At 38.6% G+C, this 19,229-nt stretch overlaps 2 protein-coding genes and 1 long non-coding RNA gene across 12 annotated transcripts in view; 1 reads left to right on the forward strand and 2 right to left on the reverse strand.

Annotated features, from left to right (window-relative positions):
- The window catches only part of LOC135847977 (uncharacterized), a 746,225-nt gene that overhangs the window by 436,675 nt on the left and 290,321 nt on the right, over nt 1–19,229 (forward strand). The gene's annotated exons all lie outside the window — the stretch shown is intronic.
- On the reverse strand, nt 228–1,323 carry LOC135847953 (uncharacterized). The gene is made up of 3 exons (XR_010559279.1): nt 1,167–1,323; nt 478–748; nt 228–397 (listed from the first exon to the last, which is right to left on the reverse strand). It is a non-coding gene; the product is annotated as an uncharacterized LOC135847953 (long non-coding RNA).
- LOC135847986 (uncharacterized) lies at nt 5,890–10,714 on the reverse strand. 10 transcript variants are annotated; one of them, XM_065367771.1, is made up of 4 exons: nt 8,016–10,714; nt 7,833–7,898; nt 7,673–7,739; nt 5,890–7,589 (listed from the first exon to the last, which is right to left on the reverse strand). In XM_065367771.1, the coding sequence occupies exon 1, from the start codon at nt 10,611–10,613 to the stop codon at nt 9,084–9,086; it is 1,530 nt and encodes a 509-aa protein (XP_065223843.1). In that variant the 5' UTR covers nt 10,614–10,714; the 3' UTR covers nt 5,890–7,589; nt 7,673–7,739; nt 7,833–7,898; nt 8,016–9,083. The 10 variants fall into 10 exon arrangements, with proteins under 10 accessions (XP_065223843.1, XP_065223889.1, XP_065223857.1 ...); XM_065367817.1 differs by having other exon boundaries at nt 5,890–8,141; nt 8,253–8,332; nt 8,422–10,714; XM_065367785.1 differs by having other exon boundaries at nt 5,890–7,898; nt 8,016–8,141; nt 8,253–10,714.

The following is a 19,229-nucleotide window of genomic DNA, read 5'->3' on the forward strand; positions in this document are numbered from 1 at the left end:
CAAGTGTGAGAATAATTTCAATATTTCAACTCGACGTATCGTAGAAGAATTATTCCGAAGATTCAACAAGAAAAAAGATTACCTACTTTTTGAGAAATTACGTACCATATATACTACTTCATCTCGAAGTTCAACCATTATCAATACCATAGCCAATCATATAATAATTGTAATCAAGTAAAACCATTCTCAAATACTGAGTAAATATGAATTAAGAACTCGGAAAGTATACTGAAATTGAACGGTTTATTACGAAATTTAATAATACGACATGAAACATATACGAAAATTTAAGACGTCTTAAATCTAATACACGCAACCGATCGTTGATTGAAAACCAAAATGCATTTCTTTTTCGATGACTTTTGTGACTTAGAAACGAAACCCTAAAAATAACCTGTTGAACAACGAATCGAGATTAGAACCAAAATATAAACAATTTCGAGCCTTTCAAAGAGAAAAAATTAAAATACTCACTTAAAAATAAAGGCAGTTCGGGACATTTAAACGATAACGAAATCCATCGATGATTTTTCTTTGCCTTGGTCTACGACGACGATGTTTTCCATGGCGGTCTTTTCTTTGCCTTGTTCAACGATGACGAAATCCATCGAAGTTTTCTCTTTGCCTTGGTCGACGACGACGATGTTATCGAAGGAGATTCTTTCTTTGCCTTGGACGGCGAAGAATTCCATGCATACTCTTTCTTTACCCATTTCGAAGATTGAAGTTGGTTTGATTAAAAACGCTGTCGAAACACAAAAAAATACATTATAAAAACTTAGCCATAAAATTCAATTACATCCAATTAAAACTTTTTAAAAGGCGATTTTCGACCGTTGAGTGAAAAAAGAGGGAAAAAAATGAGTGAGAATGGAAAAAAATTCTTTTCTCGAATTTACATAATTTTAATAAATTTTTTAACAAAATGAAAATATTAGCTACGCGAAACATTTAAACTTTTTCAATTTAAATAAAGATCAAAAACTTTATAGCTGAATTTGGAATTAACTACACGAGGTATATTTTGCCGAACAACAACAACAACGCCATGAAAAAGAATGAAAAAAAAACACTCGTAAAATCGCGTTTCTCTTACTCATATAAAGTATAAAACAAAAAAAAAAAAACAAGGTAGGTATAGTATCGTAATAAAAGTAACTCACCAAAAGAAAAACTTGAAGTGTAAGTTAATGCACAACAAACGAGTTACTATGTATGTCTGAGATGTATATTTTCTAAAGCTTATATAGTGAATTTTTTAATCCGACGTGAAATCTCATTGGTCGTTTAGTCGGACGATTTTTTACTCATCACGCCATAAACATAATAAACACCGAACAGTGAACTTTGCACCGACACATCCGATCGTCTACCCAAATATCATAAATGGCAACAGAACGAGACATTATAGAGATAGAGAGAGTAAAAAAGAAACTTTTACACACTCACACACACATGCAAGCTCAAGTACGAAAAAACTTAATTAAATGTAACTTTATTCTACTGTGTACCATCTACTTGTCTGCAGAAAAAGTTGAATATATTTTATATACGAGTATAAAGCTTGGAAATGAAATTCTCTCAACTTTTGACTCGGTCGTTGTACAATTTCAAAGCTTTTGAAAGGAAGTCGAGTGGTAATTACTTCCGTGACACGTTGAACATGAATTTTAAACGTTATCTGATGATTTGCGGTGCACTGCTATAATGTTTCAGTTATTTTTTTCATTTTTTTTTGTATGAAAAACCGTGGGGAAAAATAGATTAATTTTTCCTTTCCGTCTTCGTTCTCTTGTTTTCTTTTTTTTTTACGCAGGATGATGAGGGTGAATAAAGTCGAGGGTAGGTTTTTGCTCTTTTGTCAGTTCATCTGACGGGGCGCGTGATAATTATCGGGCAAACGAGGGCGTAATTTACGCCGAGAAAATTTACACCGAATGGTTTCTGAATTGCGTGAAAATAAGGTTAATGCGAAAGAGGTAAAGGAAGTGAAAGGTCGAGCTGAATTTGAGAAGTTGAGAGGGAATGTTGTTGTGTTGGTTTTTTGAATAGTTAGTGTGTTTTGGATTATTGGGGAAGATTTTTAAAAAGAGAGAAAAGGGTTGAGTGGAGATGAAGGGAGAGTTGTGTTTTATGAATAAGAGTTCTTGGAGTGGATTTTTTCTCATATTTGGTCTTTTTTCGGTGTGAGGTAAAAATGAATGAAGTTGTACGTTTTGTGTAGTAATCTGTTATGTTTCTATTTTTAAAGCGTCGTAAGTCTTCAAATTGCAAAAAAATGTACTATAAGGTGTTTTGATAACTATTCCTGAAATTACGATTTTTTTCGTTGATAAATCAGGTAAAATGTTACTCTGATCAATGCTCACATTTCTTTTATGGGTTTCTTTCTTTTTTCTCCTCAATAATTCAACCGATGTTGCTCTGAATTAAATTCAGTGGTGGAAAATTCAGTGGTGGATGTTTCATTTTTTAAAAGTGTTCTCGATGTGAAGTATAGCAAAAACAGTCTTGCAATCATGTAGGCCTATCTATCTATTGTCAACAGTTTTCGTGGTATTTATATCTTTTTTTCGCTGTTCTCGAATTAATTGGTAGGTATGAAATACAAATAACTACACCAATTAAAACGTTGGATATCATTCAATTTGAATGCATATTTATCTGAAACAGAAAAATCAAAAGAGCATTAAAAAATGATTAAACCTCGAACAAACTTTTAGATACCTACTGAATTTAATGTAGGTAGGTAAGTAACCAAGTTTGTCTTATATCCGCCCATAAAAAATCAATTTTTCAAAAAACGGTGGTAGGATTACGAAATTTGGCTTATTATGTACAATTGTACATACATTATATTCCATTTCATTGTCCATTTCTGACCTTCCAAAATTGATTGGTTACACTTTCAAGCCATTCTGGAGCCTTCAGGGGCGGGTTTCCAAAAATAAATAATATCCTATACATACCATGTTTATCAAATTTATATCCTAAATACGTTATTATGGAAAACCGTTTTATGACCACTTTGATAGATTTAGAATACATTAAATTTGGTTTCTTCAAATTTAACTATTCGTATTTTTCTACCTTATTATTTTTTTTTAATGTTGAAGAAAGGAAGGATTTTTTACGAGTTTTTTTCATCCATTTTGGACTGTTTAAATTCAAGTTGCAGCTTCGAACTCTTGAATTTTCTAGTGATTCAAAAATTTTACAAAAAGTATAAGCATAATTTTGATAAAATTTTGTACTTACCTGTTTCATTAACGGAACATTTACTTCAAAATGTTCGTCTTTGATTTCAATGAGAATGTGATTTTGGAAAGAGCACGGTCTGAAACCCCTAGTACTAAAATTTAAACTTACTACCTGAATTGATTTTTCAATTTTAGGTGAATTTTTGAAAATTCAAAAATGGTGATTTTCCAAACTTGGAGTAAGTATTTTTTTAAATGCACGTTTTTTAGAAAAACTGATAAAAACCAGTTTTAAAATTAATATCGACTTCTCTAGACCGAATTTTACCATTTTAATCCTTTTGGAGCCTTCTGCGTGATTTTGGATTTTTCCATATATATTTTTGGGTATCTCCAGAGGGCCTAGAAATTCCAACTTTGGGTGGCCAAAAGTCCAATTGTAGTCTATTCTCGAATTTCTTAACGAGTTTATCCGAAATTGGGTCGATTTATTAAGTGAAAAATTCGAATGATTAAACATTGTTAGTCTGAACACACACTCGAGATTTTTGAAATTGTTCCAATGGTAAATAAACTCGTTGAAGGGATAAAAAATGAGCCACGGTTCGATTATTTGTAGCCACTAAAGTTGATTTTTGGACATTTTGAAGAAATTAAAAAATATACGTACTGGAAAAATTTAGAATCGCACTTGAGCCTAAAGAGTGACCGAGAATGGTGGAATTGGTTTCAGTGAAGTCAATATCAGTTTCAGAATTGATTTTTGACATTTTTATTTTAAAAAAGAAAGTGCGATCAAAAATAAAAAATTATGCCATTTTTAAATGTCTGATTTTTGTATTTTCAAAATCTTGCAAAAAATTCAAAAACAAATAATTTAGGTAGGTAGCTGAAATCTTAATTATGAAAATTTGAGAGCACGTTTTTTAGAAATGAAAAAAAAATCCCAATCCTGTTCAAATTGAAGACTGGCATCTCGAATTATTCCTTTTTTCAGATGAATTGCTGATTTGTGCTCGAGCAAATTCGTATTATTTTAATGATGCTGTTGTTGTTGCTTCTTTTTTGAGAGCTAGGAAATTCAAACATTCATTAGAGACTTCAGAATCGTTCCAACCTCCTTCTATCAGTTCAAAACGTTGATGTGGTGCAAACCTTATTTCAGGAAATGAACCAGATTACAATTTTTTTGAGCTCGTCAAAAATTGAAAAATTAAATTCATCGAGAGAAAATTTACCTAGTGCCTCTGGTGGTATTTTGGGAATCATTATTCACAACTAGATTGTCGGAACAGCTTTTTCTGCTTTTTCCAGTACATTTAGCTGGAGTTCAAGTTGAAACAATCTGCAAAATTTTGGAATTACATAATTATATAGCTTGCTGAAAAGGCCTTTTTCATTATTTTCTGTATAAAAAAATTCAATGATGAAGGGGCCTCTGGAAATCTTTATAGATATGTTTTCGAGTTCGTTCGAATTCAGCTGTTCTTAGACGAATAAGTATCAATCTACGTCATTTACGTGGGACTCGCAGAAAGCTTGTTGGTTTACTAGAGATATTACTCTGAGAAGAATAAATCGACATTCATTTTTAATTTGAATGAGTTCGATTTGTTAATTAATTATTGCTAAATATTTGGCATAAAAATAAGTTCGGAGCTTAAATGAAAAGTCAATTTTGAGTATTTTGGTGCAAAAAATCTCATTTCTGAGTGAAATTCGACAAGTACGTAACAAATGATACCCAATGTACGTGGTTGATTTGGATCATCAAATAGCTCGATCTTGATACCTGCCTTAATTGATCCTTGATACCTTATCGTTTGCTTTACCTGCGAAGTCTATTGACTCTATTCACTCAAAATTAGTAAGATGAAGTTGTCGGCTAGCTTGATTTTTATAGCTGGATTAAATTTACGCAGAACTCTTCGAATTTTCAATTTTGAAAAAAAAAATGAGTTCGACTACAAATTTTTGAAAATTATTGAAGCGTTTTTGAAAATGACTATGAAAAAATCTAAAATTAAACAAAAAAAGTGCCAATCCAAGGATACTTTTAATGAATCGTCTTCATTAAATGTTTTTACGATTGATCTTGGCGTGTAGAAAAATGTTGAACTGATGAGGAACAAACATGAGAATTTTGTACAAAAGTACAATTACTATAGACCAAATTTCAGATGGTTAATTTTATTTAGGAATTTTTGGAGAATTTTTGAAATAGATTTGGCTTATTTTTCATTTTTTTTTAAACTTGTAATTTGATCGAATTATGTAATGTAAAATGCTAGAATTTGGTAGGCATGTTTTATGTTATTGAACTACTGAATCGATTAGTGAAGGTTTCGAAGTGTTTTCAAGCCTCCAGTCGATTTTTGGGTTTCCGAAGACCAAAATGAAATTCAGCATTTAAGTATAAAGTATGAATTAATAGTTTTCAGGATCTTTCAAATAATAATCTAAGTAGGGACGTACCATTTTAGAAAATCTTCAAGTCGATTCAAATGTTGAATTCTCTTGTAATGGTAAATCCTACACTTACTCGTTGTTAGCCCTCAGACTACTTATACCATCTGGCTCTGAGGCCTACTAACGACTAAGTCTCACGGTATCAAATACCTAACTCCGTTTTACCATATACCAAATACTCTCATAAATATAACAACGCAATAAATGACCAAAGTGATTTACTCTGAATATTTATTCAAGCACATGAACAAGGTTTATAGTACATGTTGCTACAATGTACAATTACTACCATTCATATAACAACGAAAGATTCTGCTTAAAGGCATGAACGTTCTCCAAGCTAGCGTAAAAGCTCTATCTTGCTCGTTAGAAGAAGATTGGAAAACTGCGAAGCAACTCTGTAACTTACTCTCGGCCGTCAGCTTCCCTGAACCAGTCCACCAGATGGCGTTGCACCTGGTTCAGTGCAGCCTCCGACCTGGGCATCAAATTACCACTGTAGAGTGGTAACATGGAGTCCCAAGTACCCTCTACATAATGCCCCGGCTGGGTATAGCTCGGGGGCCCGTCTGGATACGCAGCCTAAAAGAGGCCTACTCAGCGTCTCGTAGAGTACTTGGGCTCCCCCTGCCCCGCTTCGTATGCCAGATGTGGCCTGCTCGTTATATGGCCCTACATCCCTATCTGGCTACTCTTGCAGAATCTTTTTACATTTTCGCGATCTTAAGATTAACATATCTAAACATTTGTGTTAATAATAATATTACAATCGAATTTTATCACTATGTTAATCTTATACATCATACCATTGTCTGGGCCGGAACTTGGCTGGAACTCTGGAACTTCTTCTTGACTCGAACCCTGTGAAACTACTCAGGTGAGCTACTCGAATAATTCAACTCTTTTCTTTCTCTCTGTTCCAGGTTTTTCACTTGAGTTCAACTCGTTGCTTCACTGCTTCCAGATTCAGGTAACTACTCTTTCATCTACTCATAGTCTACCTCTGAATATTAACACTCTGTTTTTCGCAGGTGCTGAAATTCCAACACGTCTAGACCAGTTCACGCACGCTAACTCCAGCTACTCGGATTGTTTACGCAGCTACTCGTTGATACCTGTCACGGGATGTAATATTTTTACTTCTCTTTTACTGCTTTTACCAAAAAGAACTTTGTACTTTGTTTCTCTTTTTGTTTTTTACAGGTATCTCGCTGGTGTTCAAAGCTACCCATTATTACCATGCCGGTTCAAACACGTTGGTTCGCGAAATGAAAACATCAATGCTCGTTACGTAAGTTTTATTCTATATCACATTTTTCACCTCGTATTCTGGCTACTCTTTCGATGATACAACAATATAAATAAAAAAAAAATTCAATTCTCTTATTTTCTACTCGTTTGCCTAACACAGAAATTATTCCACAGAATTCACGTAAATGGAACACAAATATCACATTGGACGATAAACACAAAAAATCGATTCACTCTTGTTCACTTTCTTGGTACACTACTCTTTATTTGGTATACCTTTCGCAAACAAAACAATTAAACAAAACTAAAAAAAAACATACAAAATTAAACTTAATCAATCCATCTACTTGTAAAATAACATAGAAAAAACCACTGCTTCTCTGGCTTTTCTCTTGGCAAACGAAAACAAAAAAAAACAATTACATTCTCAAAAAATTATAAAAATAACATAATTTACAGTCTTCTCCTCTTCGCTAAATTTGAATAACAATTACACCGTACTCTGTTAATTATCGATGCTACTCGAGAATAATCTAATTTTTACTCTATTTTACAGGTATCGAAGATCTTTACCTTTCGGAAGTGCTGCTGTTGCTATCATCCCAAACAAACGCTCGTCTCGGTATATCTTCTCTTTCGTCCGCGCCATCCATTTTACGTCAATAGCTGTGGCAAATCAACGGCACAACGGTAAGTACAAATGCATTTTTCGTATTTTACTCGTAATCTACTCTATTTATCCTAATTACCTCTGTCTGACTAAAATAAACTTCCAGCTTCTCGAATCGATTTACTGCGATCCAATATGTCTTATTACTGAAAGCATCGACAGGTAATTAATTTTCGTATTATCTTACTTTGTTTGTAGGTACGTGTAAACTACTCGTAGGTACTTCTAATCCAGCTTACCTAATCTCAGCGTCGATAGAATTCTCGTCAAACGAATATTTACCACTCAAACGTCCAACTAATCAGCTGAAACAGGTAATAAACATCTCAATACGCTACTCGTAGTTCATTTTTTAATTACACGTACTTCCAATTAGCACTACGTTCACATATACGATAGTTTACTCTGTGCATTTCGCTTACCTTTTGTAATAAAACAAAACTTCGTCGAAAAATTTCATGCCACCACTTGACCACTATCGTTTTTCCAACTCGTTGAAACAAGACAAAAAACCACGTCGCTTCTCGTATAGCCGGTAGCTTCTTCGGCTGTGTGCAAAAAATACCACACTAAATTAATAATCTTTCACTAATTAAGCATGACGTATCGTGTAACACAATGAAATTAATTGCACACGAGGATAAACAAATTCAACTTACCCAGTCGAAATACACGAGGAGCTACTCTTTTACTGGAATTTTTCTTCTAATCAACACGTTTCGAATTTTTATTCACTTTTCTAACGGAAAAATACAACACGAGCGAATTAAAAACCATATTCAATAGACTTACGCCATTTTGATTTTAGGCTTCTTTGTTAGACCTTACCGAAACAAACATGCAGCAAACTGTTCACTTCTCAAATAAATTACCCGATTTTTTACTTTTTTACGCCAAATTATACGATTTCGCACATACACACGCGTACGTGAGCTTTTACGGTCACCAATTAGCGCAAAATTCACCACGAAAGCACCAAAATTCCAACTTTTACAATTACGCACTTTATTGCAAACTTTCAACAAATATTCACGTTATTACATAACACGCATCAATAATACATCAAAACTGCAACGTCCTTGGCATTACTTTCGTCGTTCGTTGGTTCGTTTCAACCGATCTAGATTTATCAGCTGATGCGTGCGACTCTTTACCACCCCCCGCCTACTCGCTAACGTACAGACTACTCTCTGCTTCGTAACTACAGGTTGCGGGGAGCCGCTCGTTTTCGTTCTCGTTGCGTTCGTTCCATTCTACCCCCCGCCTACTCGCTAGTACTACTTCTCTTCATACAGCTCGTATGCTACTCGGATAGAACTTGCTTTTACTTTCGATGGCTTGCTCTTTTTGGTTTTTTAAAACTAGGTTAAAATATTGCTACGAGTAATTTGAATAAAATAAGATTTAAAACTAATAAAAAAAAAATTATTTACAGATTAAAATTCAGGCACCAACCAGTACCTCGAATTCCAGCTACTCTTTTTCTCTTTTTATTTCAGGACGTCCTCGTAATTCATGTACAACTCTACGAACATCACACGGTGATGAGATTCTAATTTTTCCAGAGCTATAAAATTTACTGTTTTCTTTTTCCTTCTTTTCGTGCTTGTAGGTGGTACATAATCCGGATCGTCTGACCCAGGTGCTTTTTCACCTGGCTTCAATTTTTTCGTTCTTTTTCTATCTTTATCTTTCTTTTCCGCGTTCGCAAGTATTTCTCCAGCCTTTGTTGTCAAACCAACGGCTTTTTTAATGCACGTAGCAATCTTCTCGTTTTCTTTATCATCTAACTTGCGTCTCGCATGCTTTTTGAGTTTCTGGAATTCTTGCAGTTTCTTTCCTCTCTTTTCCTCAGCTTGTTCTAGCTCTTTCTTTCGCAATTCTCTAGCCAATAGCCTAGCTGCTCTTTCTGCCACTTGATCGTGTATTTTAGGGTCAATGACCTCCTCTTCGACCTCCTCGTCAATTTCTGGCCTTTCTATCTCTTTCGGCGTTACTTTCTCTTTAATTTTTTCAATTAAGGGCCTTGAGTCTGTCTTTGACTTTAATTTCGGATCATTTTTGAGCTTCTCTTGTTGTTCTAAATTCAAATAAATTGTCATTTGCCTAGCATTGACAATTTGCTCATCAGACTCGTTAGCTATGCTTCTTACTCTGTATGCATTATCTCCGACATGCTTCATGACCATGTAAGGCCCAAAACGCTTAGGAAACAATTTTTTCGAGACTCCTTTATCATATGAGCTCTGTCTGTGTTCCGTAAGCATAACTAATTCCCCCTCCTCGTAACAAATGGGGTCTCCCTTAATTTTATAAAATGCTACTTCATCTCTTGATCTTTGTAGCTTTCTCTTTTCTCGAATAAATGAAATTAACGCCTGCTGCTCGGTCATTTCATCAACTCGCAGGTCTACCAACTCTTGTGTATACACCGCCTTACGCGCTAGCTTATCAGCGGCGTGGTTGTTACGATCAAAGCTTCTCGCAGGTGTGTGCTTTAACTCAAACTTCTCAAACTTTTCTTTCAATTCTAAAATTTCTTGAAAAATTTCTCGGTGCACAACTGGTTTTTTACTAGCATTCTTCCAGTTATTGATCTTCCATTTCTCTACATTATAATTTATTGCTGTTGTTAAATAGCATGAATCCGAAAATATTTTTCCTCTTTTTGCACCTAGTTTGAGCATCACTTTCATAGCTTTGCACAGAGCTATCGCCTCGGCCAAATTATTGGTATTCCGGTACCTAGGGTGGTCTACTCTTTCGGATATGTTAAATTCTCCAGTAGGAGTCCAAGCCACCCCTATACCTGCTATGGCATCACTGGAACCGTTGTTTGAGCAAGCTCCATCAACGGCTGCCCAGTAATAACCATCTTCGTCACGTATCAGGTTTGAGAGCTCCATAGGCTTTTCCATGAGCGTCTCGGTAGTCACAGATTTAGGATTTTTCTCGATTTGGTCCTGCTGCAGCTTCTTGAGCAGGTACTTAGAATTTAACTTAGCCAATTTGGTTGGCATGTTGGCAGAAAACTCATCTTCGATGCCCCATACCTCATTCGGTTTTATGCCAAATTCAGTAGGGGTATTATTTATTTCAGACTCTATTTTCTTAACATGCACGTGCCAACTGTGGTGAGTATACTCATCATTCTCGGGCTCATCGTTCAACTTTGCTCTCAGCCTATCTCCAATTATGCGCATCGTGCGCTCAACCAGAGAAGACTGAGGGTTGTAAGTTGTAGTATGGCCTATTTTTATACCATTCGCGGTGAGCATCTCGTTCCACGCCTCACTCCTAAATTGGCTGCCATTGTCTGTAATTACTTTGCGAACTTTGTGGCCCAGCTTCTCTATATCATTGAGCACAGTTTCCATCGCATGCACTACTGTCTCAGCTGGAATTGACTCCAGTGGAATAATCCACACTTTCGACGTAAATACGCACTTTGCGACAAACATATACTTAGGCTCTCCGTACTCGTTCGCTATTGGTCCACACAGGTCCGCAGAAATGACATCCGCTATGTTAAACGCTTCTATTTGTGAAAATTGCAAGCGCTTCTTCTCGCTATAACCTTTGGTCTTTCTACAAGTGATGCACTCGCTCGTAATAATTCGTGTAGTTTTCACAATATTTGGTGAATAATATAATCGTTTAAAGACCGCTTCTAGTTTATGCGCTCCAATATGGCCATACATCTCGTGCAAGTAAAAAATGGTATCCCTGAACAACTCGTCAGGCATCACTGGAATTCTTGAGCCATCTTTGAATTTTCTGAATAGCAATTCTTTGTCTTTCTCTTTGATCACTGCATATTTAGCTTGCATTCTTCTCTTTGATTCTAACTGTTTTGCAGTCATATCAAGCTCTGAGGCGTTCAGTTTGCGCACTATTTTGGTACACATCCTATCACGACTCTGGAAGATGTCCAAGCGTCTCAGGTGATCCAAGACTTCATCTTTTACCAATTCTACAAATGACACATCTAATGGCACCATGTTTGTCCAATTTGTATCGTAAACTGTCAACTCAGGCGCCTGAATTCCGTACCATTGACCTCTCACTTTGTGTTTCAAATCATACACGAGGTCGTAACAGTTCAACTCTGTGATCCAGCCAGCCGCTTTTCTATGCACCTTAGCCAGAGTTGTAAACTTGTGCACGACTGACTGGAGGTCACCTCTCACGTGTATCCGCCTACCATGGAGCCAAAGCTGGAGCTTATTTATTACTCTTACCAAAGCGAACATTTCGCGCTCAATTAACGTATAATTTTGCTGATGTTGTTTAAACGCGCTACTCACGAACATTACTACTTTGTCTTCACCTTTGATGTTTTGGTATAAGACGCCATTGAGCGAATGCTCAGTAGACACTGTATCTAGGTATAAATCTTCTCCGTCAACTGGTGACATAAGCTCAAACTCTTTCGTAAATTCCACTGTGAGCTTCTCTACTGCTTCCTCTTGAGCGGTGCCCCATACAAATGGTACACCTTTACGAGTCAAATCGTAGAGTGGCTTCACAATATCTTGATAATTAGGGATGAAGCGACTATATATACCAGTTAACCCTATCAAAGTTAACACATCTCTTACGTTACCTAATTTAACTTTACCAGTTCTCTTTAACGTCTTCTTTTGTATATACTCTAAATAGCCTTCAATTTTCTTACTCTGTTTTTTTATGCTTCTAGTTGAAATATTGAAGCCAAGATGGTCGGTGGAACTGGCAAAGAATTTACACTTGTTCGGGTTAAGTTTGAGCCCATGCTCACGCAACAACTCAAGTACTTTTTTCAACAGCCTCAGCATCTCTGAGAAGGTGAGTGACCTTAGCAACAAATCATCCACGTATTTCGTAACTCCAGGCATATCCGGTATTACTTCATTAATTACTTTTACAAATTCCGCAGATGAAATTTTCAAGCCATATGGGAGTCTTATCATTTGGTAGACTCTACCATCGACCTTGAAACCAGTATACTTGCGCGACTCTGGATCCAGTACCAACTGCCAAAAGGCTGTCGTGAAATCTAACGTTGTGAAGAAACGGGCTTCTCCATCTGAGGTAATTATTCTATCTAAGAGGCCCGCCTCGTTGTAATTAGTTTGTAATATCGGGTTCAACTCTACTGGATTTAAACACAGTCTTACGCTTCCGTCTTTTTTCTCGTTGGGCACTAATGGATTTATGTAAGTCGTATCAGACGGCTCTGCTACTTCTTGCTCAACCATGTCAGCCAAAGCACGTCTAATTTTGTCAAGTTGTTTGTTTGACGGATTGTATTTAGGCCCTACGAAGTTCGGAATTTTGTTAGGATCTACAAACTTCAATTTCACCATAGCTCCTTTGTATTTACCCGGAAATCTACTAAACACATCTCTGAATTTGAGCAGCTCCTCGAGTGCCTCCTCAGACTCCGCTTTCGTAATCCTTCCTTCACGAACTGCTTCACCTAGGTACCTTCTCAGGTTTCTTTCAAAGATTTCAGGCCCATCATCTCTAGGCCTTCCATCCTTTCTAAAAAAACTATGTAAATCAGCTCGTGAAACTATTTCTACTGTCTCTTTTTGGTACTCTTCTTCAAGTCGTATTTGGTTGGTATACATGTCTTCAACTCGATATTCGCTTCTCTTTGCAAATACAACCTCTTCAGCTCTGTGAGTGCCAGGTGGCCTACACGTAGCAGTACCTTTCTTTACGTCTGTTTTTATGTCTAGCTTCTCGATCGATTTCGTGCCAATCAGTAACAATTTGTTGTCACCAGGCATCACAAAAAATGGCACTTTGATCTTATGCTTGCCAAATTTCAATGGCACTACTATTGCCTTTTTCCACGTTCTTACCACTTGGTTGTTAGCCAATCTACACTGAAGTACTCGTTTTAAATAAATAAATTCAATTTTCTCTTTATAATTATTTATTAGATTATTGGCACAAGTTTCTGACATGATATTAGGTGTAGCACCAGAATCTAACTGAGTAAATAAGGTTAAATCCGCGAACCGCAGGGGTACCACACAGGTCTTGGCCTGATCAAAATTCTCTATCTGGCTTCTCACTAACGGTTCAACAGTGTTTGGATCGGTCCGCTTCTCATCAATGACGTCACTCTCTGGTGTGCTACTCTGATCTGCAGCTGCCTGATTGACTGCGACTTCATGATGATTGGCTGGTGCCCCATCGCTCGATTTCGTTGTTTCTTCATCGCTTGAGGTTTCTTCCATTGGCTGACCTTGCTTGTTCTTCCACGCTTTACAGACCATTTTGACTTTTTTCTGCCAATCCGGAGACAGCTTCACTTCCATCTTGGTTAGGTCTTCAATAATTTGAGCTATCGGCCTGCTACTCTCTGGCATTTTCGCTTTCGTTTTTTCAATTGACTCTTTGGTGGTGACTAAATAATCGCCATCCGACTCGGTGACAACTTCAGCAGACAGGTTCGTACTCGTTTCTACGCATAAGTTTTGCGAATTAAACACCGAACTTTTTGGTTTAAACTTATAGTTGTAACATTTTTTCATCTCGAAAAGCAACTCTTTTTCGCCTGCTTCGTTTGGCACGTAGCCACTCGCTTTCTTTTGCAGCCTATTGTCTCTTGGAATGACCTTGCCGGATTTGTCAGGTTGAAACCTCAACCTTCCATCTTCCAACCTGATCAACCTGATAAATACTGCTGCTGGCGACCACCACAGAGTAACGGACTCGTTGTCACAGACTTCTTCAAAAATTCTCCTCCAAGCATAATATCTTTTAGCTGTAACTCCTCGGTCGTTTTTTCCAGCTGGAAAAATCATTGGAAACAAAATTTTAATGTCTTCGACACCTTTCTCTTTTAACGTGCCAACTATTTCACGTAGGAGGCGTCTCATATGGCTATCTCGAATATTGCCATAGTTCAACTCGTATGTGCCAAGAGAGAGAATGACTTTCTTTTTTTCAAATTCTCTTTTTCTAACATGTTCCCTAATGGTTGCCATGGAGCACTTCTTTGCGATTTTTTCAACGTCTTTTTTGCCTTCTTTTTTGGCATCATCTCCGCTACCGTTCTCTTTAGCTTTTGACTCGATAATTCTACTTAAAATTTGAGCGAAAGCGTCGCCAACTAAGTCATATTGCTCATAGGGGAGATCTGGCTCGGGCGTGGGGGCTGTGGCTTGTTTTGTTAAGCCTGCGTCTGGTCGTCGTTTAAAGACGACGTATCAGACCTTACCGACCCTTCTTCCTCTGATTCCAACGATTCCCCAGGATCTATATCTCTATAATCCCCTTCAGCTTCGTTGGTTGTACCGCCATCTCTAGCCCTACGATCACGATCGCGTCTCTGATCATTATCGCCTTTGTTAGCGCCGCTCTTATTCGCATCAGTGTCACGTTTGCGCGAATCTCCTCTTTTATCGCGATTGTCTCTCGAATCTCGCGCATCTCTATCGTCACGATTGCGCGTATCTCTGGTGTCACGATTGCGCGTGTCTCTATCATCACGATTGCGCGTATCTCGGTCGCGGTTGGTATTGCGATTGTCTCGATTGTCGCGATTGTTGCGCGTATCACGAGTGTCTCGGGTGTCAGACCTATTTCTATCATCTCTTCGATCATTAGATCTATAATTATCACGCCTGTTATTCGAATTCGTGCGCCTATCCTCGAACGTTACTCTTCCACCATTGTTGTTGTTGGTGTTTCTTTGCCAGTTGTCATTGGCTTGATTCCTACGTCTCGTTTGGTTCTGACCCTGACTCTGGTTTTGCGCATTATCCAAAAACTCCTCGTTTTTGGTCATTTCCAGCAAGCGTCTCGCAAACAGCACAATATCGTTGCGCTCCTCAGTTGACACTCTTACTCTCAATAACCTATCAAGTCTCGGATATATCGCGTTTATCATCTGCCACTCGTTAATTTGTACGTTCGAGACCACTCTTAACCAGCGCAACGCTGTATTAGCCATGTCCGTTGATGACGTGTTCGGAAGTGTCAATGTTCTGACATGATTTAAGGCATTCTCTTGGCGCTGCTCGTTCCACATAGTCTGCAAAAATGACTGTCTCAGGGCTGTGTACGATGTCTGCGTGCTGGTGTTTGCATTCCATGTTTGCGCCGCAGGATGTTCAACCAACTGTTTGAACATACTTATGTAAATTTCTTCAGTTGCAAACATGCTTTTCATCGCACTTTCAAATTGACGTACAAAAAGGTGCGGCTCGTACTCGTTCTCGGTCGTATACGTTACTTTCAATATTTGCAACGTGTTCAGTTTAGCCACGCTATTTCCTGCACCATAGTTGATATTATCGTTCAGAGGCTCGTACGCGATTCTCAAGCCCAATTCAGCACACTCAGCAGCTCTAAGCAATTCAGCTTCGCTCCTCTGATTTTGCACTTGCACTTGAGGTCTCTCTTGAATGTTATTCATGCGTCCGAGTGACGCGCCTCTGCTTGCAGGTCTATCAAATCGTACATCTTGACTTAAACCCTGAGGTGGTCTAAAAGCAGGTCCTTGCTGCCATCTTTCCGGTACGTCCTGCCACTGAAAATGGTTGTCGAATCCGAATCTACGACCATCCGGTGGCACTGGGTCACTTTGGGGTATATTTGAGCTTTCTTGAGCTTGTGAGCGTGGCCTCCCGCCTCGCGACGCCTCAGCCTGACGCTCGTTCTCAAGATCAACTACTCTTTGATTTAACATACGGATTAAACCAGCATCTCTTTGGCGAGCTTCTCTTTCGACACGTATCTCATTTGCTAATTCCGTGACCGCATCCATTGTCTGTGTTACACGTAGGCCTTCATTGTTAATTTGGTCGCCAATTCTATTTATCAAACCAGTGTGGCAAGTACCCCACATTTCAGCCATTCGGCGCATTCTAGCGGTACTTGCTTCATCTCTTTCGGTGATATTCGCTTGAACTTCTCGGTAAATGCGTTCCAAATCGCCTCGCGTGCGAGATAGGCCACTTTCGATACATTCGGCTCTATGGTTTAAAATATCGCAATTATCACGCAAATTGGACACCTGCGCGTCGACGTACACGTCCAAAGAGGCTTCCGGCTGCCTATTTTCAATTCGTATGAGTTGGTGCTCAACACCAAGCTCAACCGATCTAAAATCGTACCTTCGCGCGGCCACGTTCACGCTTGGACGTGGCATCGTAGCTGCGCCTGTTGTCATGTTGTTTATTTCTCTAATAAATTCCGAGCTTGGGTTTTGAGGTTGCCTAGCAGTGCCTACCGGTTGTTGAGCATTCGCACGCGGGTCTCTGACTGAATAGGGAGGAGGTGCGTTGGGGTCCCTGGGCCTGCGATCAGATGGCAAAAAACCACCAAACAACACCTCTTGAGGTCTAGCTCGAGTATTGTCCATTCTCAACTCGCTAAACCTCTGCGCCATTTGCTCTTGAGCTTCAGTTTCAATATCAACACTGACATCTTCGATCGTCACGTTGGAACGTGGTTCACTATTAGCTCTACTCGTTCGAGGGGGGAGGGGGCTGACACGTCTCGACATAGGCCTCGATCCTGCCCCCTGGCTACCGCCAGACACACGTCTTAACTCGATTTCCTCAACTGTTGTCTCAACGCGAACAGTTTCTCTAGAACTCAAGCTTCTCGGATCACTTGACGCGTTCGGTATTGCGCCACTTTGCAGATTTTGACCAGTGGCTAAGTTTTCATTACTCGGGATTCGTCTTAAAATATTCGGGTTTGCCGCAATAGCGTCTAGTTCATCCAATAATTGCTGCATAGGGTTGGCACCGCTATTCGCACTCGGCACTGGAGGTTCAGACTCGTTTTGCATACCTTGAGCAGGTTCGTTCGTGCTCAAGGCTGCCAGATTCGAAATAGCTTGCTGCATGTTTAGGCTTGCTTGCTCGCCTATTTCTACTCTGTTTTGAGCTACTTCCTCGTCGTCATTTAGCCTAGCCTGTTTCCTAGGGACCTCCGAACTCGTGTTACTGTTCTCGTTCCTGCGCCTCGGAAAGGTATCGTGAATCCTTTGAGTGCAGGCAACCGCAGCATCTCTTGGCTGTCTTTGAGGTATCTGAGACGCCCTAGGACTACTCTGTTGACCACTAGCAGAATTGGACCCTATATTTCGCCTATAGTCTTCTAACGACTCTAAATTGTTCCCAGAACCAGAATTACTCCTGTTCAAAGAACTCGAAGAGCCGCGACCACCTCGGCTACCACGATTAGAACTCATTTTAAAACAACTCTTGTATATAAATCTAATTTATATACGAAAAATCCGGCTTAGCTTACGTCTGCTCGTTCCTGTTTCAGGTTCAAACGTGAACAGAAATCAAGCAGGAAAAATCTTGGACAGGTATGTGATTTTTACACACAATTTTTACACTCGCGGATACGATTCAACGCGAATAACGAAATAAAAATAACGAGATTAAAAGCGAGATAAATACACATACACTAACCTGTCTGCACGCTGGTTCTTGTCCGACCGTTGGTTGAGAGTTGCACGTTTACACAGAACTACTCTTTTAACTACTCGGAAGAAGACCACGCATAAGGCGCCAATGTAATGGTAAATCCTACACTTACTCGTTGTTAGCCCTCAGACTACTTATACCATCTGGCTCTGAGGCCTACTAACGACTAAGTCTCACGGTATCAAATACCTAACTCCGTTTTACCATATACCAAATACTCTCATAAATATAACAACGCAATAAATGACCAAAGTGATTTACTCTGAATATTTATTCAAGCACATGAACAAGGTTTATAGTACATGTTGCTACAATGTACAATTACTACCATTCATATAACAACGAAAGATTCTGCTTAAAGGCATGAACGTTCTCCAAGCTAGCGTAAAAGCTCTATCTTGCTCGTTAGAAGAAGATTGGAAAACTGCGAAGCAACTCTGTAACTTACTCTCGGCCGTCAGCTTCCCTGAACCAGTCCACCAGATGGCGTTGCACCTGGTTCAGTGCAGCCTCCGACCTGGGCATCAAATTACCACTGTAGAGTGGTAACATGGAGTCCCAAGTACCCTCTACACTCTCCAGAGATTTTTTTTTATGAGAAAAATTCGTCGTTTGCGAACACGTTAACATGAAATGCCGAGACTTGGTTTTTATCATCCTATAATGTCGATCTCACGAATCCGTTGGTAATTGTTTTAGCGTTTCTGATTGGCCTTTTTTGTGATCACGTCGTTCATCCATAACAGGTACCTGTAGAATGCAAAGATCCGCTGGAGAGTCCAGAATGAATGGCTAGAAACTAAAACCAAACGTTCGGATCATCGAAAATAAAATATGTATCCTAATCAAATTTCACTTTTTTTCTTGACAGGTTCGTAAACGTGGAATTTTTCATGTTTACCTTAAAGAAAAATTAGCGTTTGTACGATAGCTATCTTCTGGGATTGAAGCCTTTTCGCAGGCAGTGTGCTGATTCATGATAAATATCTTAATTTAGCTGCTTACTGCATTTCTACTCGAATTGGATGCATCTCTATAATATAATTATTCTGTTGCCGTCTTCTTGTTTTATGGAAAGAAGGCACAGATCAGAAGCTTATTTTTTGAAATTTTTCGTCAACGTTTTGGCCATTGTCATCATAATTCAGGACCACTTAAAAGGTTCTACTGAGCAGCTGGAAATTT

This window comes from Planococcus citri, chromosome 1 (assembly GCF_950023065.1).
Source record: "Planococcus citri chromosome 1, ihPlaCitr1.1, whole genome shotgun sequence".
Lineage (NCBI taxonomy): Eukaryota > Metazoa > Arthropoda > Insecta > Hemiptera > Pseudococcidae > Planococcus > Planococcus citri.

Excerpts from the sequence above, each read along its gene's own strand:
- LOC135847986 (XM_065367817.1), bottom strand. The coding sequence starts at position 10,613 with ATGCCAACCAAATTGGCTAAGTTAAATTCTAAGTACCTGCTCAAGAAG.